This window comes from Camarhynchus parvulus, chromosome 12 (assembly GCF_901933205.1).
Source record: "Camarhynchus parvulus chromosome 12, STF_HiC, whole genome shotgun sequence".
NCBI lineage: Eukaryota > Metazoa > Chordata > Aves > Passeriformes > Thraupidae > Camarhynchus > Camarhynchus parvulus.
The window spans coordinates 20,096,760-20,124,455 of record NC_044582.1 but is presented as its reverse complement, the minus strand read 5'-3'; the positions used below and the strand labels follow the sequence as shown (position 1 = coordinate 20,124,455).

The 27,696-nt window shown below is 35.5% G+C and overlaps 1 protein-coding gene across 9 annotated transcripts in view; it reads left to right on the top strand.

Annotated features, from left to right (window-relative positions):
• Positions 1–27,628, top strand: part of NR2C2 (nuclear receptor subfamily 2 group C member 2) — a 37,629-nt gene extending 10,001 nt beyond the window's left edge. For all 9 annotated transcript variants that reach the window (XM_030956473.1, XM_030956476.1, XM_030956467.1 and 6 more), the window contains 13 exons: positions 1,270–1,380; positions 2,213–2,413; positions 3,637–3,739; positions 4,343–4,522; positions 6,277–6,424; positions 8,097–8,190; positions 8,622–8,755; positions 11,363–11,540; positions 11,810–11,931; positions 12,431–12,570; positions 15,390–15,527; positions 17,028–17,133; positions 19,272–27,628. In XM_030956473.1, the coding sequence (XP_030812333.1) occupies positions 1,309–1,380; positions 2,213–2,413; positions 3,637–3,739; positions 4,343–4,522; positions 6,277–6,424; positions 8,097–8,190; positions 8,622–8,755; positions 11,363–11,540; positions 11,810–11,931; positions 12,431–12,570; positions 15,390–15,527; positions 17,028–17,133; positions 19,272–19,446 (1,791 nt within the window). In that variant the 5' untranslated portion in view covers positions 1,270–1,308 and the 3' untranslated portion in view covers positions 19,447–27,628. The remainder of the gene's footprint in view (positions 1–1,269; positions 1,381–2,212; positions 2,414–3,636; positions 3,740–4,342; positions 4,523–6,276; positions 6,425–8,096; positions 8,191–8,621; positions 8,756–11,362; positions 11,541–11,809; positions 11,932–12,430; positions 12,571–15,389; positions 15,528–17,027; positions 17,134–19,271) is intronic.
• The last annotated feature ends 68 nt before the right edge of the window (positions 27,629–27,696 follow it).

The window sequence follows — 27,696 nt, the reverse complement described above, 5'->3', positions numbered from 1 at the left end:
TGTCCTCTTAAGAGTCTGGATTTTTGGGAGTCTTTTTTTCTCACCTAGGTATCTTGTTTTCTGCAGCTGAAAACTTTGGGTCATCCAATAATTAGAAGATACCTGTTATTTCTACATTTGTCCTGTCTGTTTTCCTCATTTAGCGTGCAATTTTTGTGACCTGTATAAAAGATAACTGGAGATTGTATGTTTAATTTAGATTACACTTTTATAGTATGTGGAACTACTTATTGTACAGGCAATGGGGGAGTAAATGGTATGATTTCATTAAGTCTTGTGTATTTTAATACCTCTGCTTCCCCAAAGAGACTGTAGTTCATGTTCCTTGCTATCCAAACTGGTTTTTCTTTATGTCATAAATTAACTTTTCTGTATATTAAACAAAGATTTTTCAAAGCAAGCTAAAATTGAAACTGTCCTGTTATCCAGCTGTAAAAATTTTGATATAATTCCAAGATTGTTTAGAAGAGGATTTGATAAAAACAACTTGTGACCATCCTAGTTTTGGACGTGTTACTGCAGATACCAGGTTGATAGAATGGTTTGGGTTGGATGAGACACCTTCCACTACCCCAGAGTTCTCCAAGCCCTGTCCAGTCTAGCCTTGGACAATTCCAGGGATCCAGGGGGAACCACAGCTTCTCTGGGCACCCTGTACCAGGGCCTCACCACCCTCCCAGGGAAGAAATTCTTCCCAATATCTAATCTAAATGTTATCATCCATGTTTAATTCAACATTTAACATTTTTGCTCTGAAAACGGCTTTGCAAGGGATGTTTTTCGCGCTAAGTATTCAGAACTAAATTTGCATTATAGTTTGGTAGTCTAGAAAGGTACGGAATAGGACAAAAAACAATCGTATTCAGAAGCAGTGCGAAAGTTAATCTCTGTCATTTAAAAGTACTTTGAAATTATTAAAAGGGGAACTACTTAACATTTTACTTACAGAAGAAAAAAATGAGGTAAGTGTATAATCAAAAGTTAAAAAAAGTATTTCTGCATTTCAGTAAGCTAAAGAATCCCACAGTACTTACCTAGTGATTCATTTGAGCAGCATGGTGGTGGTAGTGGTGATTTGGTTTTGTCAGGTTCACTCCATTTCCAGAAAAAGAAAAATATTCTGATAATTAATTGAAAGCCAATGCAAGTTGGTTAAATGACTGATTTAGATTCTAAACTATAGGGCTATCTGATCTTCTATAAATATAGGTATATTAAAAAGTGTTCAATACCTTAACACTGAATTAAAATTCTGTATGTTATTTACAGGTGCCGACTGTTCAGACTTCGCTATCTGAATCTCCAGTGATGACCAGCCCTTCCCAGCGTATCCAGATAATTTCCACAGACTCCTCTGTAGCTTCACCACAACGCATTCAGGTAAAAATCCAATTATTAACCAACTATCATATATTTTCTTTTTTTCTTTTCCTCCTACTTAGCTTTATACAAAAGCATGCTAAAGACTATGGAATACTTCCTTTAAGTCTTGTGAGATTAGGTAATTTTTAGTGAAAATTAAAATTCTTTTTCCCTCAGTATTGGTGCTGACTAGATGGCTGTATATAATAGTTAGCCAGTGAGGAGTATTAACACAGGTTAAACCTTGCCTGCACAAGCAAATCTCCCGAGCCCTGGCCACACCAAAGGGTGAGATATTGTCAACAGATATCTTGAGATTGTCTTCAAGTGGATTCCTCTTCCACTTATTTAGGAGCCAGTAGGAGATTAATCTATTTAGTGTAAAGTTGGCCTTTGGGAATGCTGCACAGTGGAACTTTGTTACTGGTAGATAATAAAAAGATGTCATTAATGTATCAGAACGTATTCAATGGCAAATTACATAGGACTTACTAAATTTTAATGAAATTCTACTGCATATTGATATGGTTACTCTACCAGGCAAAGTAGAGATCATGCTACCAGACAAGTGTATCAGAAATAGAAACCTTCCATCATTAGAGAATCTTGAAAATTGGCATGTGAAACAATAAGGCTGCCCGATTCCATCTTTTGATGATAACTTTAGGGAGTAACATCTTGTGTAAAATATATTGGCAAATATTAACTGGGGAACATCTCCCTAGTGATATTTATAAAGAAAACTTTGAGAGAGCTTCTTTGTAATTTTCCACTGATATAATTCTGAGATAGAATGAAAGGTTTCAAAACAAAATTTACTGTGGTCACTAATTTCTTCAATGTTTTACAGATTGTGACAGATCAGCAAACAGGTCAGAAAATTCAAATAGTGACAGCAGTGGATTCAGCTGTGTCTCCAAAGCAACAGTTCATTTTAGCTAGTCCAGATGGAACTGGTGCAGGAAAGGTGATCTTGGCAGCACCTGAGACATCTAATGCCAAGCAGCTTATCTTTACCACCACAGACAACATTGTGCCAGGCAGAATTCAGGTAAATACAGTAATTTAGATAAACCATGGAATATTTTTTGGGGGGGGAAGAGGGGGGGGGGGGGGGGGGTTTTGTTGTTCTTTTGTTTGTTTGTTTTGTTTCTAAATTAAGTCTAAATTGCTTTAAGACCAATTGCAGTAGTTTTCTCATGACATGGATCAGACATACTAATTTTAGGCTTCATTGTTCAATCACAAATCCTTCAGTCTTCACCTACCTCATGTATTCCATTGCACTTATCATTCCTCGTCATGTGTTCTCATTCAGGTTCCAAAGACATCAGGGAATCCTTAAGATAGTGCTTGTGAGAAGTGCCAGGATTTCTTAGTCTAAGATTCACTGATATACAGAGATACAACTCACCTGAGCAAATTTACATGAGTTTGTACTTTACATTCAGTATCAAGACATTGCAATAAAGCTCATGTTTTTTTGTGGGTCTTGAGCATAATCTACATGAACAGAAGCTTTGGAAAGACAATGATGTAACAATAGTCTATCTCTCATGAAATTTCAGATTTCTTCCTAGCAGTCTTAAAAAAAAAAAGAATAAAACAAATGAGAAAGTGCCTGGTCTCTCTTGTTACTGTTACGATAGAGAATATTTTACAGGAAGAAGAGTAACTTTTACATAAATATTTTGAAAATATTATTAGAAGTCTTCTAAAATTCATTTTCCATGCTAAATGGGATATCTGACATTACAGAGGGGTTGGGTTTTTAAATTTTTCTTGGTTAAATTGAATGTTCAGAACAGAAGTTTTGGAATCCCAGGCCTTTGGAAGCTAAACTGTTTCTATTATAGATCTGAGCTCCAGGCTATCCTCTCTGAACCATACATCCCTGATAGCTAGAGAAGAGACAGATGGGAACAGCATCTGAAAGCCAACTGTCTTTGGCTAAAGTATAGCAGCCACTTGAGAGTATTTGCAACAAGAGAAAAATACTGTTGATTGCACAAGTGAAGAAACATTTGTAATAAACAAAGCTAGCAGTTTTATTTGTAATTTGTTTTGAGATGACTGTTTCAAAAGTCTCTCTATTGTCAGTAAGAACTCTTATTAAATTGCATTTTATACTACTTAATTCCATTCCAAATGCCATACTTATTCATAAATTTAGTCCCCTCTTCTTAGCTGATACACCAGTCTTGTTCTATAGGCAAGACTCCTTACCTTTACATCTGGCTAATTACATCTTTTTGTTCTGGAATTTTGCTTTAGATAGTGACAGACTCTGCTTCAGTGGAACGTCTGCTAGGAAAAACTGATGTTCAGCGGCCCCAGGTAGTAGAATATTGTGTAGTCTGTGGTGATAAAGCATCAGGTAAGGAAGCCTACGAAGTGGTATTGAAGAAACTTGCTTGAAAGGATGACTGGGATGAAGAGATGATTTTTCATGTGCTTTAACCAATTTTAGTTATGCTCATGGCAAAAGTAACTGAGTTTTTAAATGGAAAAATATACTCTGTATCTATACACAAAAAAATAGCTAAACTCTGCCTGGAAAAATACTGGGTTTTCTCCTTGAACTGAAGCATATGATAAATTGGCTGAAAGATAAAATAATGATTAAATTGCTCCTGGTAATTGAAAAAGACTGCTTGAAGCATGTAGTCAAGTTCCCCACAGTGATGTGCTACCATGAAATAAACATGTCACCTAAAAATGCGTAACTGCTCCAAGAAAATGCTTCTTAGTGCAATAGCCTGAGCCTTCCTCTCTTCTCTCCACTCTCTCACCAAAACCCCTGACATTAGGTAAACCAGAAATATCTTGTGAGACTGTAGTAATGCCTTCATGGTCCAAAATGCTGGCACAAATCCAAAACAAATTTAAAGGGTGACTTACAGTGTTTTACTTGGTTAAAATTAATATTTCTATGCTAAAATACAAGTAATTTTCAACTGATAATATATATATTTCCTAGGTCGTCACTATGGTGCTGTCAGTTGTGAGGGATGCAAAGGTTTCTTTAAAAGGAGTGTAAGGAAGAATTTGACCTACAGTTGTCGTAGCAACCAGGACTGTATCATCAATAAACACCATCGGAATCGATGCCAGTTTTGTAGGCTTAAGAAATGTCTAGAGATGGGCATGAAAATGGAATGTGAGTGTTAAGTACTCAATGTGATATTGTGTCTACCAAATAACAATTGTGGACTACCATTTGTTAGTGTGTTCTCTCTGTTTTGGTATATGTTGCTGGAAGGAAACAGAACGCTTTGGCAGCATTTCATGCACCTTTCTTTCATCACCATTTTATGTCTGAGGTGCAGTAGTGGTTTGTTCTGAACCACGTCTCCAAGTACTGTTGTCTTTGAGGAGCCCAGTTACAGCCTCACTTACAATGCATGTGCCAAACACAGTGTATGTTTATAATAGGAAATATTTTGACATGGATTGACATGAATCTGAGTCTAATATTCTGTTTTGAGAATCTGCTTTCCTTCCAGTTTATTTCTGTGGCTTTTTCAGCCAATGATAGAAAATAGTTAGTCTTTTTTTTCCCATCTTTTTAAATTTTTATGTTAATTTGATAATTTGTGAGCAGTGTTTTATGAGGCATTGTACAAACTGTCATATGTTTTAAAATATGCTTTCATGTTTGTCTGTAGTATTTCATACATTTCCAGTGCTAGGAGCCAAACACTTGTTTAAATATATTTTTGTTTTCAGTTTATATCACCTGTTCTTCAATTTAGCACTACGTGAAACAAATACAAGATTGTTTTGTGATCTGATCTAAGCAGGGTTAGTTCCAGCCACTGAGTTCAAGGGAGGCAGAACATTAAGCTGTAAATAGGAACATAATTGTTGTATTTGCACTCTGAAACTCCAGACCTATTGTGATGATTCTGCTGCTTTACGCACAATGTGCTGAATATAAGATGAGATGTTTGTACGAAAAAAACTGCTGCAGTTCCAGATAGTAAACCTTTCTTAGTCCAATATGATTAGGGTATATGTTTATTGACTTCACTGGCTTTGAGTCAGGCCTCTGATTAATTTATATGTATTCACCAAGCCAGTAAATTTGATATGCCAACTTGGAAGCCCCTAAATTTTGCTAATAGTAACAGCAATAGTAAAAAATAAAACCAGGAACTAAGTAACTCTTGCTGGTTGTGAGGATAACTTTCTGTAATATGTTTAATAATAATATTTTAATATTAGAAAGATGCACTTTTCACTTTCTTTAAAAGTTACAAAGTAATTGCTTCTTGCTTTTTTTTTTACATTTCATAAAAAATTTCCTATACTTGTTTGGCACTTCAGTGACTGAACTTAGTTTGTTTCAATTCTCAAGTATAAATGTAGATTATGAAAGGGTTAGTTTTGGAACACTCTTCCCCAACTGGGAGGAATTAATGGCTGTGAGTGAAGTGTATGTCATGCAGAAAGTATCCTCTCAAGGAATTTACCTGCATCTCTCAGGTAACTTGCCTCTCTTGACTTTTTCAGGGTTCCTTCTGGGTTTGCATTGTTTTGTGTCATCCAGAATAGAAATCTGCCTAACATTTAGATATAGCTTGTGCCTGTAAAAAAAATACAAATTGAAAACACAATCTGTAGAATCTTCCATCTTATCAAATGCCAAAAAAAGAGCAATATTTTATTCCAGATCAGCAACACTTGAAGCAAAAGATCAATCTGTGACTTTCTTAGTTAAAAGTATATGTAAAAATACACATACTCACAGATATAGTAAAATTGGAGCCTGCGTTTCTTCCCTCTTGGTACTAAATTTCCAGTTTTTAACTGAGGTGGTACACTATCATAACTGCAGGAATTTTACTTACTTTTTGTATTTTTTGTTTGAAATATTTCCTTTCAAATCTGTATGTTTCTGTCTTTATGTAGCGGTTCAAAGTGAAAGAAAGCCTTTTGATGTGCAACGTGAAAAACCAACCAACTGTGCAGCTTCTACTGAAAAAATCTATATAAGAAAAGATCTTCGAAGCCCTCTAATAGCAACTCCAACATTTGTGGCAGATAAAGATGGGACACGGTGAGTACTTCAATACCATGTATCTTCTTTCACGTCATTTGTGCGTATTACTTTGCAGTCACACCTATATTCTTTCTCCCCTCTGCTCTCAGAGGGAACAGAAGAGAACTTTAATGCACACATCATCTGTTTCCATTACCAAGGCCAATGTAGTTTCTGCTTCTCATGAAAGTTTTTATGTCTGCATACAGGTATGTGGTTTTCAGTTCAGAGCTGGCTCTTGTCCAGCCAGGTCAGAGCAATGCAGAGCAAGTGGATGATATTCAAGCAGAAAGCCTGTAGGCTAATGCTGTGATACATTTGAGTTAGCACTTCTCTGAAATCAGATCTGCAAATGGCAGACTCAGGCTTTGTTCTCCTAAAGACACTAGTTAGGGAAACTCAGTGACTGCTGATTCACATCCCAAGAGACTGGTTTCAACAACAGCAAAACAGCAGCTTCCTTTTACTATATGGAAGATACTCCAAAGTGGTTCTTGTACCTTGCTGCTGCAGCAATTCCTGCACTCTCAGGTGTCTCCTTAGGCAATGGGTGTGAAAATGTACATCATCACATACAAAGGCAAGATTTCTTTTTTTTTTTTTTCTGAATAGAATAAAGTCTAGGTTAAATATGACATTTTTAAAACTGTAGTTCACGAATGGTTGAGAACTATGTAAAAAATTGGATATTTTTATTCAGTTTTCATAGGGGAAGAAGTGTGTGTGTTTAATTTTTCATATACATATTCCTTGTTGAACAAATGACACTGCAGTTAGGAAGTTTGGGCTGCAGGTTTCTCGGAGAATTGTTTTTCAGTGTTCTTGTTTGAAAGAAGTACTCACAGACACATTTGCTTCTTAAAAATTTCCTTGAGCTACAGATCCATTACAGACCTATAAACACTACTATAGTCATTAAGAACCACACTGTTATTAATGTAGGATTTAGATTTGTATAATACACAATAATTTGCTGCCTGTGCTTGTTCACAATGATAGCTTTTAGTGTAGGACCCCTTGTACTGTAATGTCCTGCAGCCTTGCACCTGTGTTGTGTGCATTGGTATCGTGTTACAGGCACTTGGAGCATCACCTAAGTAGGAAGTAAACTTCTTGCTGACTGCAAAGACTTTCCACTGTCTCCCTAAATTAGATACAGGAGAGGGGAAGGATATTTGGTCAAAAAGCAGCAGAATTAAAGGCAGCAGAGATTTTATGCAGGCTTTGATTATGTGACTGTTTCTGACTATATTTTGGAATGTAAAAAATATGTTTATGACTTTCATTTAGTGCTGGCCAGTGTCTTGCTTGGAATACAGAGTTATGCCTTCCTCCTAAGTCTAATATAAAACTAAAGCTACTAGGTGACTTCTGAGAGCATGAGATGACAACAGCTTTCCTTAAAGCAGACCAAACCAGAACAAAAAGCAAATGAGAAGATATGCATTTGGGAAGTTGTTGTTGTTGTTTTTGTACTGGAAATTACAAGATCTTTCAGTCTTTCTGTCTTTCAAGCTACTTTTTGGCAACTGTTTTAGAAAGACTTAAGTCCTATTAACTGAACTGTAAGCTTCACTAAATTGTTTATTTAAAAACTGGTTATTCCTTTTATGCTCTCATAAGTTGTTACACATTCTTCTGATTAATGGAAAATACTATTGATCATCAGATGCCTTACGCTTTTGAACAGGTCAGCTGGTCTTCTTGATCCAGGAATGCTCGTGAATATTCAGCAGCCTTTGATCAGGGATGATGGTACAGTCCTCCTAGCTGCTGATTCCAAGGTATTAATGTCTCACTTCAGTTCTGAGATATCTATTAATTTGTTCAGATTACTTTATCTATTAGTCTCAAATAGTTGTTGCACATAGTCTCAAATAGTTGTTGCTCTTGAGAAGATAAGGTTGTGATAAGTGTGAAGAACTGTATGAATGGATATAATAAATTGATCGATAGGATTGTGGTTTCTTTTGGCTAGCATATTTCTGCAAAAGGTCAGCTACAGGTAGTTCTCAATATAATGTCTCATCTGTGACTAGGATTGATAATTAGAATAGGATTTAAAGATAACTGAGAACCATTGTTCTTCCTGGCATTCAGGAAGAAGGAAAAGGTGCATAGGGGAAAAGGAACAAAAAGATTGAAAATGAGGGGGAAATTATACATGATATATTAACTATAATTTTGATTTACTAATACAGTGTTTCCTTTTTAGGCTGAAACAAGCCAGGGTGCCTTAGGAACACTAGCAAATGTTGTAACATCTCTTGCTAATCTCAGTGAGTCACTAAATAATGGAGATACTTCTGAAGTTCAACAAGAAGAGCAGTCTGCAAGTGAGATTACACGGTATGCCTTTATATTTATACCTTATTTAGTTATTTGTGTTCTATGTGGTGTATCCTTGCACTCATTCATTAAAGGAATTTGCCATTGTTGCATTAGACACAGTATAGATTGCCAGATTGCCCCTACTTTGAAACAAAATACCAGCTCTTTAGAGATCAGTTTTGGCTCTTGCCCTCTTGTGAAGAACTGTGTCCTGTGTTACAAGTGTAGTGCTCTAAAGCTAGACCAGATTTGGTTCTCAGAAAAATTAACAATGACTAGGTTGTGACCTTGAAAGACCCTGGGAAGAGCAACATTTCAATGCCATTTTATTTCACAGATGTATTTTATGTAAGCTTCTCCTGTGCAATGCTTGTGCCCTAAGCCCTGCTCTTTAAGAGTCTGTATTACAGGAGATTTATTTTTGAGATTGTGCTGCCATAAAATCTCCCGGTAATGTAGATTTAGAAAGAGTTTGAAGTCTTTCTTTTCTTAATGAAAAAGGAGCATGGAATATTATAATTTCCAGCACAACTTGAGATTTGCAAGGCTGGGATTTTTTTTTGTTGGATGTTTTTGGTTGTGTTTTTTGTGTGGGGAAGCAGATTGCTTTAATTTAGTAGTATAAGTTAATAAGACAAAATACTTGGACTCAAAACTGTCCACTGTTTCTCAAAAAGAAGATTTTTAGGAGGAGCTTAACTGTCGTGGTTTAAGAATGGTATTCTCCAATTCAATGTTCACACTTAAAATATGCTGCTACTTGCTCCCCCTCTGTCTCCAGTCAGAGACACAAAAGGCAGAGATCACAGGTTGAAATAGGAATAATTTACTGGAAACAGCAATGAGACTAGCTAACAAACAGTAACAGCAAAATGAAACCGTAATAGCCACAACATTAATAACAGAAGGTATAAGAAAAATGATTTACACAGAAAAGCCCCTGACAGTAAACAAATACCAGACCAGTCTGCCCCCTACACTGACTGGAAAACAGCTCTCTGGTGAGAGAGAGAGAAAGCGTGACAGCAAGAAGGACATTAATTAATGTCCATCTGGGCTGGCTGGGTTTAAAGGAAGTATAATGGATAGTTCCACACACGAGAAAAACAAGATACTCTACCCAGAGAAGGAAAATGCTCCTTTATTTCTATTAATTAAGGCTGCTAAGTCTTTCATTTGAACTCTTCAAGTGAAGTGAATTAATATTTTAAAATACTTGACACTGCAATGTCAGCTTATGTCAACCTCTTACTCCTTCTTTAAAGCAGAAAAAAAAAAATATTATAATACCTCTCCCAAAAAAACATCTTGACAAAAAATGGCAAAGAAGCACAGTACCATAATAATGTCCACTGGTATGAAATTGGAACACAAAATTCTTCTTTACATTTAAGCTCTGTTAATCCAAAGAGAACTTACAGTGATCTGTTTGGGTAATGATCCAGCAACAGCTTGGGTATAAAGAAGACCAGGGACCAGTCTCTCTTGCATTACTGTCATAAGGCTTTTAAGGCTCTATGTATACTGGGAGATCAGGAGTGCCTGCCTATATTTCATCTTAAGGGAAATGAAATTCAGGCATATTGTCTAGAAGAAAACCACGCTGTTCTCCACTGTTCCAAAAAGCCAGAGATCAAGAATGGGGACAAGGAGAGGGACTTTGTTCTTCAGAATACATCTGGTCTGTAATCCTCACTGAATCTGTGAGAAGGGGGAATAGAGAATGCTAAGTACAAGAGGACTGTTGAGATTTATGCCCAGCAGACAACTAAGCCTCACACAGCTGCTCCCTCAGTCGAGTGGGACTGATGACAGAATCAGAAGGGCAAAAGTGAGAAAACTTGTGGGTTGAGATAAAAGCAGTTTAATAGGTGAAGCAAAATCCACACACGCAAGCAAAGTAAAGAAATTAATTCACTACCTTCCATGGGCAGTCAGGTGTTCAGCAACCTCCAGGACAGCAGGGCTCCAGCACATGTAACAGTTACTTCCAAAGACAAATGCTACCACTTCAAAGATCCCCCCACTTCCTCTTTCTCCTCCCTTCTTTATGTAAGTGTGACATCACAGTATGGAATAATCCTTGTATCAGTTGGGGTCAGCTGTCCTGGATGTGTCACATCCAAACTTCTTATGCACACCCAGCTTCCTCACTGAAGGGAGGACAAGAAGCAGAAAAGGCCTTTACACAGTGCAAGCACTGCTATGCATTAACAAAAACATCTCTGTATTATCAACATTGTTTTCAATACAAATCCAAAATATAGCCCCATACTAGCTACAGTGAAGAAAATTAACTCTATCCCAGCCACAACCAGCACAGCACAAGGCCCCTTTACTAGTACAAAACTAGGATAAAACTATCAGAGCAGGATTTACAGTATGAAATCCTTCCCTTATAGGGGAGATCTTTTACCAGCAGTATGTGGGCACATCTGTTTGTTTTATTAATGCCCAAAGAGTACAGAGGGACCAAATTATAATGAAACATCTGACCTTGTGTCATCCTAAAGAGTTCTTGTGTATGTTGCCTCTAAGTGGAAATATTTTATAGCATTTAATTTGAGCACTGTGAAGTTTTTAAGATCTAAGGAATCACTCTTTCATTGTTTACTTATATTTTAGGGCATTTGATACTTTGGCTAAAGCACTTAATACCACAGATGGTACAACAGCTCATAACGTGGCAGATGGGATGGATCCTACAGGAGGAGGGAATATTCATGTAATCAGTAGAGATCAGTCAACACCAATTATTGAAGTGGAAGGACCCCTACTTACAGATACACATGTCACATTTAAGGTAGGTGCTTCTTTAAATGTCTTACTAAACAAACTAATGCTTAAGATGTATGAGCTCCTACATAATTTCTTGTCTCATATTCCCAATTTGCATTCCTTGCCAGTAGTAATGAGTTATTTAGTACAATTTTCCTTTGACAACTTCTTGTCACACTGTTGATTGTGATGGACTGTGAGAGTACTTTGAATGTTTTGCTGGTTATTTACCGATGATAAAAACTAGTTTATGTCTGAACTATATGTGTTGTACTGTACTTTTATTTTTTGCAGCTGACAATGCCCAGTCCGATGCCAGAGTACCTTAATGTACACTACATCTGTGAGTCAGCATCACGACTCCTCTTCCTCTCTATGCACTGGGCTAGGTCCATACCTGCGTTTCAAGCTCTTGGGTAAATGGACATACTCTGTTTGAATGGTTTGCTTTTGAATGAATTTAAGCACTCATCTGAATGCTTCCAAATATTTTGAACTTTTTAGTTAATATTCTAAAATGTGTGAAGACTATGCAATATTCCCTGTTTTGAAGAATAAAATAGAAGATGGCAGAAGGGAGGGTAACTACAATATCTGATGTTACTGTAGTTACATAAACTAAAGCCAAATCAAAAGCAAGCATTAATTTGTGGAAATTAAATGCTTTCTTTTGATACCTTACTAAAGAATTGATGAGCACCATTTCACAGATAACCCAAAATGTTTTCCCATAGTCTATATTTTTTTTTACTTCATGAAATACTTGTAATATGCTAATATATGCCTGTTACCAAAAAGTTTTGCAATAGATTAATCCTGATTATGAATTGTTATACATAACATTAATTATACATAGGGCAATACCAAGCTGATATGCAAACTACCTAGTGTTGTTTGATTTTCTGCTGTTTGTAGGCAGGACTGTAATACGAGCCTTGTGCGTGCCTGCTGGAATGAACTGTTTACCTTAGGGCTGGCACAGTGTGCACAGGTGATGAGTCTGTCCACTATCCTGGGAGCGATTGTCAACCACCTCCAGAACAGCATACAAGAAGGTATGTTACCAGTGCTGCTAACAATACAGGGATTTTTGGATAACTTTGCTCACAAGGTGTTTCCCCATCAGTGGCTAAATTGTTCACCAGGAACCAGGAGAAGATGAAGCTTTCTCTTGCATAATTATCTTTCCCCTGGTGATTTACAATTTTCTTGCACTGTCCTCAAAGAGATATCTGTGGGATAGAAGTGTCCATAGAGGCAGGGTGGTCTTCTATGCCTGACTGATATTACAGAGAAAGTACATCCTAAAATACTCCTTGGATGTGCTCAGAGGGTTTTCTTCCCATCCAGATGTATGTTTTTTCCTCTTAGAATAATGATATCCTCTTCCAAACCACACCAGACTTTTTCCTTCAGGAACTTTCCTTCTCCTCTTTGTGGTGTAAAAACACAACGTTTGCCAATTATCACAACAAGCATATTATTGCATGTATAATGGTTTTGGATAATGCTGTAATGCAATAATGATTCATGCATTTTGAAGTGCCCTTGAAGCATTAAGCAACCTCATTTCTTGACATTCTTAACAAGATGTATGTAATTTTATTTTTTAATTCAACGTTGGTCTGTTGATAATGATGATTATATCTTGAATGGATGAAAGTCTGTTATATTTGCTTTTTTTCATTCTTTAAAGACACTTCCAATCAATAGGATTCATTAGCATGAAAATAATATTAACTTTTAAAAGGAGGAAGAAAACAATGCTAGCAGTTTTAAACTCTGCAAAGACAGCATAATACATGAGAACTACTTTAAATTTACATGTCCATTAAAAGCAGTTATAAAATACTATTTGGTACCATTTAAAAATATTTTTTATGGTGTCATTATTTTGCACACAGAAAAAAATTAGAAAATAGTTTTTTACTAAGGAGAGTAAAACAGATGTATTTTTCCAGAGCTGAAAGTATTAAATATTTTTCCAGATATCTTCTTTGTATATTTTATAGTTCGAAAATCAAGTTTTAATCTACTTTATTAGCTTCATCATGATAAAGTAAATTAGACTGAAATTTGATTCTTTAATGGATAGTATGCTTTAATTGCTTTCATAATGAATATAGAGTTGTTTCTTGTTTTGGTTTTTTTTTTTGTTGGTTGGTTTTTGTTTTGGTTTGTTTTCTCATTCAAGAGAGCCTGGACAGTCCCAAAATACAACAGAGTGCTGCTCCTTTCCTGGAGTTGAAAAGATCAGTAGGGAAACCTGCATATTCGATGTTCTATGCAAAGTTAGGCTTTATATCTGTTTCAGAATACACAGAGCTGTATATTCCACCTTTGCTCCTAGCAGTGGAGAGGAGTAAGTGGCAGGGCTGTTACAGCTGGTTCTACTTCTGTTCTCATGCATCAATGTTGTAAAAAAATAATTTTTTTCTAGAACCTGTACTTGCACTCATACTGTGTTAGCTGAGACCAGCCAATAAAAGAGGATCACTAGTGTTATTTACCTGTTCTGCAAAGTTATCATGTTACATTGTGTATTATACGTTCAAAATTCAAAACAAAGTAAAGAAATTTCAGAACTTTATTTATTAGTGATGAAGCTACTTAGAAACTCTGGAATTCTAGTTTGCTTTTCCTGAGTTTTTCTGGACCATATTTTCCCACTTAATACAGGAATAAAAACATTACATCTATCTCCATCCATCTTGAGTAACTAAAAATTTGTATCACAATTAATGATTTAAGAAATGTAGATTATGCTTTCATTCTTATTTCAAGACTGTGCAAAAAATGGTTCTTCCATTAATTTAATCTTCTTACTGCAGTTTCAGAAAATAGATCAAGTCATAATAAACTATGTCAAAGATTCTGTTTAAGCCACATGGAGTCTAAGCAATCCTGTTAACTATTAGCTGTATAGAGAAAAATACAATATTCAAATTAAAATTATATTAAATACTAGCGTTGGAGATTGTGACTGGAATAAAATTATTCTAACGTGTTTTTCAAGGAAAGGTTTTTATCCCTTGTAAACTGACTTTTGGAGTTTGATAATAGTAATTATATATTTTAAAAAATGTCTTAATGTATTCTCTAATGCTTTTATTCCTTGACTAGTTTGTAGATATGCAGTTCAATATAAGGATTTCTATTTACCAAAACAGAAATCTCTCCCTTCCTAGGTTAGCAGCTAATACCACTTACTCATAACAGATCTATAAATAAAATACATCTTTTAAATAGAAATTTTAAGATAGATTATGAACGCAATATAAGGAAATGTGATCTTTCAAATGATAGAAGATACTGTGTATGTGTATTTCAGTGAATTTACCCTATCAGATGGGAAAAAGACTATTTACCATAGCTAATGAAAAGTCACTCCTGAAAGTACAGATAGAGGAGAAAGCAGCACTGTTATTACTGTTCTTGCATTCACTTTTGGAAAGGCTCATTCAATAATGTTTGAATTTAAAATCAGGGTTGTGCGTTAGTATTTGCTTTGTGCTTCTGTTCATTCCCAGAATCACTCTAGCCATTTGTAGAATAATGCAGCATCATTTCAGAATCTCTGTTTAGAACAGTACATCACTGGAAAAAGTTTGGTGTGGCAGATTATGCTACCCTGGCGACAGGATAACATTCTGTTGCTACAATGTTCTTAACATTATTTGCTAGCTCCGGGTCTGTCTCAGACTTGATAAATTCACTTTGCTTTCATAATAATTCAGGCCATCCTTACATGTTAAATGGTTCTAAGACAGAAAAAGACTTGCAAATATCATTGACTTGGTTTATAAAACTTTATTTGTTAATATATTAGAAATGCTTGAGCTCAGATGAAATAGTAAGCAATATCTTTTTGTAGATAAACTTTCTGGCGACAGAATAAAGCAAGTCATGGAACACATCTGGAAACTTCAGGAGTTCTGTAACAGCATGGCCAAGCTTGATATTGATGGATATGAATATGCATACCTTAAAGCTATAGTCCTTTTTAGCCCTGGTAAGGAATTTAGTAATCACATCTTTTTAAATAATAAGTCTTAATATGTAAATTCTTTAGCATTTTTTAAATGAGACTAGTGTCTTGAGATGAGACTCATCTGTTAAGTTGCAGATAAAATTATTGTTTCATAATGATTATCATAATATGTGTCTTAAAATAACTTCAGAGCAACATATCCATGTTATTTACAGTTCAAATCTATCAGGTGTTCCTGTATATCCATCCTAGAAGATTAGATTCTCAAGTTACCTTCAGCTGAGAATCTATGAGTAATAAATTATCTGGAATGTGTGCTAGCAATATTAGTGAGGTAAATGGTGAGGGGGATTAGAAGAAATGCATTTTCCAAGTGACAAAAAGAAATTTGCTTCAATTTTAGTATTTTTAATATACTTATAAGAGGAATAGCTGAAATATGAGCAGAAATACCTATTGTATATGAAACTTCCACAAAATCTCAAAAACTGAATGTAAATAGGCTGTTTTCCATTTGTTACTAAAAAATTACAGCAGATAGCTAAAGCAGTTTCTGAAATATGAAAATTTACTCAAAGAAGACACTTGAGATTTTCTGGAATGATAAAAAACTGGAAGTGGCAGTCTTTTCAGCAAAGATGGAAATGTTTCAATGACACAGTTAATCTAAAACTGCTAACAGGTTGAGTAAAAGGGAAGGTTTTGCTCAGAAATGCATATTATTTATTTTAATTCAAAGGTATTTACCACTTTGTATTTAATAGAATACAAAGTAAAAGGATATATTGGTATTGGTGTGTTTGCTTGGGGGTTTTTTGCATTGATAACTATTTCTCTCTTTGTAATAAAACTTAATTAGAAGATACTGGTGTCCTGAAATGTTCTTTTGGATTTTTTGGGGGAGATTGTCCCATTAGAGTTAGGTTTGTTAGGGGTTTTATTTGAGTTGGAAAAGCAAGAAACTATCCAAACTCAATGTAGCTCTTTCCTATTTCAAGGGACAAGCAGTTTGGACACATGAGTGAAGATATTTCGGCATACTAAGAGAGGTGATATTTTGTGGGTTTGATTTTTTTTTTGCTCTGAGAACATGGCTGTCTGAGGAGCTGAGCCAGCTGGAATTAAAACATGAGACAGACTTGACAAGATTAAGACATTGATCTATCAAGAGAATAACCCTAGCTACTGCTTAGCCAGCCTAGTTAGAACAAATCACAGAGACAACCATGTTTACATTTAAAGAGGCAAAGCTAAAAACAAATTCTGTGTCATTGCCTGGTACACACACACAGGCTTAATCTTTGTCCACTTTCTTATGGATACACACAGCTCTAGAGAGAAAAGTGAACAAGCTAATTCTGAAACCAGGAAGTAAATGTTTATCTTTATACAGCTAGCATGTTAAACATCACAATACCAGAGAAATACTTCATTGAAATTAAATGTGAGAGTCTTATAAATACATTTATTTCACAATGTATAGGGAAACAATCGACATACAGAAATGTTTTGTTTCTTTAGATCACCCTGGTCTGACCAGTTCAACCCAAATAGAAAAATTCCAGGAGAAGGCACAGATGGAATTGCAGGACTATGTACAAAAAACCTATCCAGAAGATACTTATAGGTATTTATTTCTAAAGTACCCAAAGTAATGTTGTGGGCTGTAGCTAACAGAAGTACAAAATAATGTCATTGATGGTTTTGACATCTGGGGTTTGGGGTTTTTTCTGACTGTTGGTGAGAAAGAACTAAAACCCAATTCATAGAAGCAGGTTTGTTTAAAGATATGTAGAAACAAGAACAGCTGTCTATCTTCCTCCATGTAAATCAAATTTATTAGTACGTTCTTGGTTTTTGAGGGGTTTGAGACTGTCATAGTCGTGTTTAGAAAAGTAAACAGACTTATTTGTTTAGAAGTTTGGGGGATAACTGCTTCAACTGACTAATTCGCACTGCTTCTTTTTTCAAGTTATTATTTTAAAGTCTCTTTGACAACTAAAAGGTGATTATCATCCTTGAAATGTTTTTTAAGTTGCATATGCAGGAAAATGTTAAAACTGCCAGTTATAGCCCTTGGAAAAACGATGATACATATAACAAGGAGCAATAACCATTTCTCAAACTTCTGTTTATAAGAAATTCCCACATCCTAGTTATTTTCTCCTCTGGGTTTGGTGTTGGTTTTTTTTTTTTTTTTTTTTTTTGATTTCCAAGGACTTCTCTGAAATTATTTAGCTTTTTTTTTCACTTCTCAACTCTTCTGTCTGTTATGTGCTAGAAACAATTACTGTATTTTCTAACAATCTCCATCAAAACTCAAAATTCATCAACACAATAATTCTCTGCATTTTCAGGGAACTACTCACCTCAGTCTGTAAGATATACCAGAGCATGTTCTTTTTTACTGTGAAAGGCATCCTCATGTAAAGAAGAAATCCCATACACTTAAGCATTGTCTGAGGGTGAAGTAACTAAAAAGAAGAAAAAAACCTGTCTGAAAAAGAGAGCTTCTCCCATCTCTGTTTTCTGCACCGATCTTGCAGAATTAACACTGTGGTGCAATGAAAATAGAATTCTCTGCCTCAGAAATATCCTCAAATCCCACATTCTTCCATGTACAATTGAGGACTTCTGGTTTGATTAGTGAGAGCTGAATATCTACTATAAAACTAAATATAAAATTTGTTCCATATACTTACTTCTCATAATAGTGTCTCAGGGAAGAAAATCAGAGTTACATTCCCCAAGCAGTGTCTTGTATTTTAACTAATAGTGTCTCTATCTCCATGCTCCCCTATAGACCAAGTTTAGAGAACAAATCTGTTTATTTCTGAGCAACTGAGTGCTGGTAGAAATTAAGATAAGGGATAAGTGTTACAATTTTCATAAAAACAACAGCGTAGTTTGAATCTTTTTGCCCTAAAGTTTACAAGATATGGTATATTAGCAGAATGGACCTTAGATATTTTCGCCATAAATATTCAAGCATTTTCCAGAGCACCTGTGGTCAGTGCTACCTGAGGTTTGCTATTACATGGTTCTGGTTCAGAAAATTTATTTGGTTTAGCATTTGTGATGCACATCTGCCATATGAATGGCTGCAAAATGCTTTCATCACTGTCCTAAATTTCATATTAATGGAAGTCTAGCATTTCAATACAGTCACTTCATTGTATTGGATATCTGTTAACATCTTGGTAAATAAAACACCAGGGCAATTTGGGAATATTTATGCTTAACAGTACATTCCCCCAAATTCCTTCTCTCATTAGAAGCCGATTCCCTTTTTTCTGTTTATGTACATCCAGCCCCCTTCCTGCTATCTCATTTGGCATGAAGTTGCTAGGCAACTGAGAACTATGCTGTTTATGGCTGAAATTTTAATTAAGCATTGTACTCTTAAAATGGTGCAAATGTTCACACTAATCAACATGAATATTATTAGTCTCAGCATTGTTTGTCCAGAGCTGGGAATTTCAAAAGCAGGCCAAGAAAATTGTGTGTTTGTACGTACATGTTCTATCTACAAAGGGCATTAACATGTCCCTTTCATTGGAAAACTACAAAGCTACTTAGCTTTCATTTTGCTTGCAGGATAGAACAGCAACCATTCTTTTTGTGGTGTAGCCAAATTAGCTTTAATTGCCTCTTTACACCTATTCATGAATTATGGTAATAATAAAAGCAGATCCAGCTCTTTAACCATAGAGTATCTTAAACTGGTCTTACATGTATTTATAATCCACTGAACTTCTTTTTCAGGCTAGCCCGGATCCTAGTTCGCCTGCCAGCACTTAGGCTGATGAGCTCTAGCATCACTGAGGAACTGTTTTTCACAGGTCTCATTGGAAATGTTCCCATTGACAGCATAATCCCCTACATTCTCAAAATGGAAACAGCAGAATATAATGGTCAAATAACTGGCACGTCTGCATAGAGGAAACAACGTAATTTGAGGGATTGAAGTAATTTTCACAAAACCCGTATAATTATGAAGTTAAAAGAGTAGTGTTTCAGTATGTGCAGATAATTCCAATTTGTTATCAGTTTCCTGACAGATTTCTCCTTGTCTTTTTTTGATGTTGACAAAATTTAAAGCAGCTATTAAAAGACCTATTATAGGACCTTTCCTGCCACAAGGAATATTTTGGATGCCTTTCATTTAAAAGGCCATAGATTACTGAACATACTTTTCACATGCTTTGTATTTAGAAACTATCAGTGGTTAAAAAGAGTTTTATAATATCAGAGTAGTAATAAAATTACTTTAAAAGTAAAAAGAACAGTATGTATATATTTAAAAATATCCTTGGAATGAATGTCTAGCAAATGCCAGGGTATAATACTAGCACTTTGTAATCACTTCTTGTCAGAGCAACAGCATCATCAACATCCTGTTTATGAGTATGGCAAATGAAAAAAAGTGTATGTCCTTAGTCAAAATGCTAGCGATTTTTGTAAAACTGTAGAATGCTAAAGGAGACAATCATTTAATCTACAAAAAGTCACTTGCTGTTATGTTATGCATGAAATATTAATGTGGATTCTTAAATCAGATATCCACATTATATAAAACTTTATCTGTTAAATTAGTGCAGTTGTAATACACGGTACAGTGCAGTCATGTTATGTGCTACAGGAATTCCCCACACTAAAGAAAAAAAGTGTTTGTCACAATAATGATTAAATATGCAGGTTCCTTAAAGTGTTTATTCAGACAAACACAATCATGACAAATGTTATTCTAGGAAGCAGCCTTTTGACTTAGGAGAAAATCAGTCATTAACTGGAAGAGCATTATTTAAAATAGACCTGTGTGATGCTCTTTGAGTATGCTCTTTGTATGCTCCAAATTTACTCCTCCTCTCTGTACTTTGAACACCCTCATAATGTAGCCACAGGGTACAATTTAAGACCTAAAATGTGTAGAACCTCTCGGTTGTCAGCAAGAATTTATTACAAAGCTCTCTCACTTTATTTCTCCTTCCCTCCCTCATGAAGCACTCCTGATTTTGCAGTGTTCTCAACTTTCCTGTCACTCACTTTGAAACCAAAATATAGTTAGGATTTACTTTCACTCATGTACAATTGCAGTTGATGACTGATGCACCATGGAGGTATAAGATGAACTGCTTTTTAATTGTCTCAAGTGATGAGCCATCAACATGTCTGCTAGTAGTACTGGCCACTAGCTGCTAGCATAGGTTTCATTTTAGTATAATTTACTATTATGGCTGTTCAGTATTTCAAAATCAAAGATTTTTTTTTAAGTCATAGCAATTAATACCTTCATCTGATCCTGGCACATTAGATGCATTAATTATTTTAATTATTTGTGTGTTAGAGGCATTCTTACTTAAGTAGATTTATGGGACAAAACTGATCTAATGGTAAGTTCAGCACTTTGGTTTTTCTTCTGTTTTTGATATTTATTTAGAAACATCAACTAGGTTGGTGTTTGTGACTTTTCAGAGTCTGAATTGTAGCCAAAAGACCTTAAGCAGCTTTAGATAAGGCTTCTAAAGTAACAAAATGAACTTGTATACTTCATGTTTGTTAGGAGGCTGATATTTGTAGCACTTACTGTGACACAAAAGACTATTTAATTTTAGCTTCTGGATGCATTAGTCTTCTATAGTTACTATTTTTAGCACATTCAGAATCTTCTTTTCTCAGAAGGGTATTACAGAGTTCCAGTATCCATGCAGAGATTTGTAATACTGCACTTGTATCTGTCTCAACTTTTGCTATAGCAAATGAAATTGTCATATTGTTCATGCGATGGATAGTCTGCTCTCTACATGTGAAGACAGCTGGACTTCAGCTTTTAGTACCAACCATTTGATTGTAGTGTAACTGCTGTGGGATTGTGTCAGCACTTCTGCTGCACAGTCCTTATGTTAAGGGTATACAGCTTAAAAATTAAAAATTATTAATCAGAAACAGTAGCTACCTTGGAAGCAGTAGTGGCTGCTTTTGTTAAAATTTAAAATTTTATTGGATTATGTCATTGTTCTACAAGAATGCACTGAGATATTTTGATTTTTTTAATTGCCAAAAGGATGACAGAACTTAATTTCCTTTCAGAATTTAATAAAAATTATTTAAGCAGATAAGAAAACATTTTAATGGCAAATTAAATAGTCCTTAGAACAAAAACTAGCCATTGGAATATTTGGTTTTAAATCTCAATACACACCAGCTAGCTTTTTCTTGACAAACATCATTTCAACTTCCAATTTTTCAAGTAAAAGTGCCCCATTTTCTGTGCGAAAATTTGTTTGTAATTTTTATTACTTGTGATAATAACACTTCAGAAAAGAAAGGCATTTTAGTTTCTTGGGAACAAAGTGATCACACGAAATAAAATGTAAAATGTGTGCCTTGCATTACATATGGAAATCAAAACAATGAATATCATGCAGTTCTGTTTACAAATAAACTACACTCCCCACAAATGCAAGGCCACATAATTATATCCTTGCTCAAACCCTGCTAGTTACTTACTCTACAAATAGTTATTAAATAGCTTATTAGGGATAAAATATTAATTTTTGTAAACTAAGTAATAACCATGCAATCCACAGTTGTGCATGCATTTAATAGATGAAATTAAGCAGTTCCATCCTTAAGATTTGGATATTACCACCTAAAAGCTACAAAGTCCCTCTCTGTGCAGCATCATTAGCATAATTTGCTGGCTTGCAGAGTCAGAACCAAGCTACTTAGTTCTGACACCATTAACAAAAAGTACTCTTTCTAACTATACACTATTTTGATTCCAAGACTAACATTTTGGATTGTAGAAATTTGAACTTATATGCATGCCTGGGCTGTTTCCTACCCAGGAAAAGGACTTTGTGCTTCCCCTCTTTGAACTTCACATGGTTCCCCTTGGCCCATTTCTCCCCATAACAATCCATCTCAGTGGCAGTAGGATCCTGTGATGCACATAGTGCAGCTGCACAATCAAGCACGCTTTGCACGGTCTCTGCAGAAAATAATATTGCAACACTGACATAGTCTTCGAATTTCTGAGGTTTGTTACATCCCTCCTGCAGTGACTGGAAGACGGTAACAGGCTAATCTTAGTAGCTTTACTGTTAAATTAGTTTTGGTTATTTTTCTCCTTGGAAAGTGCAAACTTTTCCTTATGAATATGGGACAGGAGAGTTTTTTTATATTGTAACAATTATTGAAGAACTATTTCTTGAGTATTAAATATAGAAATAGCTTGTTTTCATAAAGGTGAAATTTAAATGCCAAACTTGTTTTCACGAGAACTTGCAGTCAAACTATCACAGTTAGAAAGTGATTCTAGGAAAAATTCATCTCACTGAAGCTCTGCTTAGTGCCAAAATTTATTCTCTTCAGAAGTTTTGAGGTTCTATTTCTGCTGCTCTTCAAATGAAAATATTTTAACTTGGCAGAAATACAATAATAAATTATCTGATTAGATTTATCTGAACCTGAGCAAATGTGTATACTAGTCATAATTCAGTCAGACAAATGCTAGAATTCTGTGCTGACTGAGACTGGGGCATGATAATGAGGCAATGCTGGGAATGATAATGAGGCAGTAATGTCCACTGTGCTTCATTTGTTTTCCAACTCTTTTGCAAAGGAACTGGATTTCAGTCTTGTAGATAAAAAGCATTTGGGACTAGCTTTGTCATAATCATTTTAATTACATTTTTGACAAACATAGGAAGGTATACTCTTTTCTTCCTTTTATTTACTTACATTGGACTGTAGAATCAGAACTAATACCATGTGCAAAAGTAATCTTTCTCAGCCTATTTACACTGCTTATAAGTTGTCTGCAATGCTTTTGGTGTCTGTGGAGTTACTCTGGCATGAAACTGGTAGAGGAGAAAAGAGTTATCTCCAAGGAGAGATCCTTCTAAGAGGTCATACAAGGCTTTCTATTAGCTGCCTTAAAATGTTAGCTCATTAAGAAGGCTTAATTTTCAGAGCACACTGTGGCAAGAAACTATTGTTGCTGTCCACTGATTAGTTGGCGTCATTTGCCAAATCTCCTTTCACCATCTTCTGAAGCCCATGGCCCCCAGACAGCCATGATGCCTCTGGTGAGGAGCTCTGGTTCCAGTGCGTGCAGAATCCAGCAGCTCTGCATCACCATTACAGTTCCCTTTGGCAAAGGGCAAATTCTGAGGCTGCCACAGAGAAACCAAGTCAGGGCTGAAGCTCCCAGGTGAAATCAGTTTCGTGACTCTTGTTTCTCCTTTGGCAGAGACTGTAAAACACTTGTATGGTTTTTTTATTGTTCTGTATAGTACACAGAACTCACAGAGTCCTGAATTACTTCATTCAGGATACTGCAGGTGTCAGTAGGTTTTCCTACCCATTAAAGTTCAGACAGTAATTAGGATTCTTTCTTGATTACCTGCTGTTTAATTAGTAAAAGACAATTAAAAAAAAAAAAAAGGCACCAAATAGCATGACTAGCAAAGGGTTTCAGGAATACAGTTTAACCAGGAAGACAGAACTGGAAATGAATGGGCTGAGGGTACTGCTCAAGCAGTGACAAAGCAGCTTCCTGCACTAACAGCACCAGTCAGGGCCCTGTTTGAATCAGGAGAAGTGAGCAGTAAAACTGGCAGGTCAGTCAGACACACAGGTGTACCAGCACACATCTACTGGATGATACCATCCTGGAAAGACCAAAAATGTTGATTTTCTATTTGAGATCCCTTTCTTCCTCCCCTGTTACTCTTAATAGTGCAAAAGCAGGTGTTTTTTACCTACTCTTGTCCATAAGAGGAAAAGCATAAATGCCAGAAAACATAGGCCGATGCCCACCTGTTCCCAGGGTTTGCCATACTGGCTATACAGCAGAGCTTTTGCAGTCGATGGCTTTGGTGATAAGCATGGGCCAGCTGACAACAGCACACAACAGTGTGCAGTCCTAACACTTCCCAACATCCAGGAGGGATCAGCGAAATGAGGGCATGGTCACCCTAGAGAGGAAAGTGAGGGGCAGAGGAAGGACAAATTGCCAGCATCTACTGGATCTACTTAAATGACAGGAACTTAGTGTAGAGACAGCTTTATATGAAAAATCACCAAGAGAGGATGGCAAAGGAGAGCAAATGAAAGCATTTACTGTTTGCACCTTTTAATTCTAAAGTTGCCGAGTCATTTTAACAGTAAATACTCCTGAATTAAGTTCAGGCTTATTGTTTGATGCCATTAGCCCATCTTGTTAGATAATGCTACAACCCTACTTCAGCTGCAATCAGTGTTATCAACATATGGGAAATTATTTGTGAAAAAAAAAATCACAACATTATTTATACTGGGGTTACAAGTTAAAGTAAAATTCTTTGTAAAGTTTAGATGATCTAAGTTTAAGCATCTGAAGTTAAGATGTTTTTTATTGTGAAGTCATGCTAAGTTCATCACAGGTAGTAGTACTGTTGTGATGTTCCATTAATGCCCACAATCTGCTCAGTCCTCTGAGTTACATGAATGCTTTGAAAATGGCTTATTATTGTTAAATTCCTGCCTTTCTTTTTAGGGGGTTTGATAGAGTTGTACATGTCTATTTTGTGCCTCCCACCATTGTGCATTTCTGCATGTTCAGTTCTAGAACTCACTTGAGCAGATGATGCATATGTAAATAGCTGTATGTATGTATGTGTGTATGAATGTATATGTTTATACCTCTCTGTCTAAATATATTCTGTACAGTGTATAGGAAATGTGTAGTGTATGTATATATGTACAGATATGGAGCCATTATTCATCTATTATGTGCTAAAATTTTTTATTCATTTGCTAATCCAGAGCTTCCTAATTTGGTGCATCCTCACAAATTTCAGAGCTTTGCACCTTTTTTCTAAACCACTCTGCATTCACTATTTGCTCTTTAGAACTGACAAATATATTCCATTAATTTTCTGGTTTTTACATTATTCTCTTTACCTTTTCTCATTTGACCTATAGAGGTCTGCCAGTCAATAGTTAATTGAGCATATAATGCCTTTTTAAAATAATGAATAAATAACTATAGTCATAGAAAATGCTTCCCTGTTCATTATATACTCATTCTCTTCCAGCCCTCCTGAGATACTTTTGAAAAGTTGTATTTTTTGTGAAGCTTGGTAAGAGACTGATTTTTTTTAAGTCTTCATCTGTGGCTAACTGAAAGTAAACCAAGTTGCCATTTATCACTGAACTGCAGCACACAGAACAGGAGGTAATGGATGCTGTTTAAGAAATCAATAGTCATATTGTCATAGTGATCTCATGAAACCAAGCTGTGAGTTATAGACTGTGTGCTCTGGTCAGTGAAAAAGCAGCTCTGGTACAATGGTAATTAAATAGTAGGGACATTGCAGGTAGTTTATTTCTTAGCAGGCATCAAGACATCTTCAGGATTTTCACAATGCATTTCAATTGTATATTCACTTTCCAAAGTTTTTATTTTTATTTTCCAGTCTAAACTGAACACAGCTAGTTTCTTAATTTAGTTGTCAGATTGTGTCCCTTTCCACATTCTGTCCTCTCCTTGGTCTGCAATCTGTGCAGCTCCTGCACTGCCTGTGACAGACCCACTCCATGTGGGACCTGGACACACAGTTGGGAAATGAGATGTGAAGTAAGACAATTTCTTATTCATAATGAGGACTCAAACATTTACATTATCAAAGCTTGTTCTTCTTCTCTTTTGATGAAGCTAAAAAGGAAGCCTTCCATAAATTAAATCTGTTAACTGTGGGTTTTTTTACAAAAAGCATTTCACAGACTGTGCAGGACAGTAGTTCAGCAAGTCCTGTTTCTGTCATTAAAAAGGTGAAATAGAATTTTATGGGCATTTATTTCCACCTTTTGTGCTCACTGTGGCAAAGACTTGTGTATGTTTAATCCAATAATAAGACACTAATCAAAATAACATGAACTTTGTGCATGATTAAAGTGAACCACAAGTCTGAGGAAATTTTGGAAAGTTTGCTATGGAAAATGCTGAGAATGTTCTCTTTCTTGGTGTATTGGTTAGTGAGCATTTGTAAGCTTTTATTTCAAATATAGGAATATACCTGTAGCATTTCAAAACCTTATTTCTACAATTTTCAGCAGGAAAAATATGTAAATTAATGGCAGGAAGTTCTGTGACAGATGTTCCTTCCTTGGTGTCTGGACAATTGGTGGTGTTTGAATGCTTGCTTTCCTCTTTAAAGGTGAATAGAAACCTGAAAGTCTATTAAATTCACTGTACTGCAGGAACAGTTTTAAAGTTTGGGAAGCCAATTGGGGCATTAATGCAAGATTGAATCTGTTTAAAAACTCAACTGTGAATTCAGGAAAAAAAAAAAAAGAAAAGGCAAAGTTCAGTGAAACCAAATGTGTTATATCCACATTTGAATTGTTTGTATTCTGAAGAACAAAATGTGCTCCAATTTAATGGCAATAAAGGCTCTGCAATAATACAAGACAGGTCCATTTCACGGTATTTTCGTGATTGTGGGTTAAAGTAGGACTGAATAAATTTAAAACAAAAAAGCACAGTCTTTAAGAGGAAAACATATTACTTACAGACTGTATATATTAAATTTTCCATATATGGAATCAGGATCAAATGTTTGAGTATTTTTAATAATTAAGCTGTACTCTGAAATACACTGGAAGCCAGTGTTCATAGTTTCCTAGCTAAAAACTGCACAGTTGTATCTGTATTGGCACACTAGGGAGTGCTGAGCTCCTAAAAAACAGCAAATTTTTATAGAAGGAAGCATTTACTTTCAGTTCCTTGGGATATTTTCTGGAAGTCTGTATTCCTTATAATTTAGAAAACGATTGTTTATTTTAAAACTGCAGAAGTTTTTAATTTCTCCCAGTTTCTTTTGTGAAATCAGTATTATTGTGTGTGATAGCATTTAAAAATAATAGCATGGGGTTTTTTTAAACTAAATTTTATATCCGAGCAATGTCTTCAGTCACAAAGAGGAATTTGCATTGTTGTGTTTGTATATAGAGTATTGCAGTGCATGATTTAGCTTATGCATTTTATTAAATGCTGTTGTGATATTATATTGTTGTGGTTAATACTAGTAGCTAAATGAGGTTTCTACCATTAAAGTGAATTACAAATATAACTGCATTCTTGAGTTTTATTTTGAAGTTGATTTAAGTTTCTCTTGAACAGGAGCTGTCTAAGCCAAAT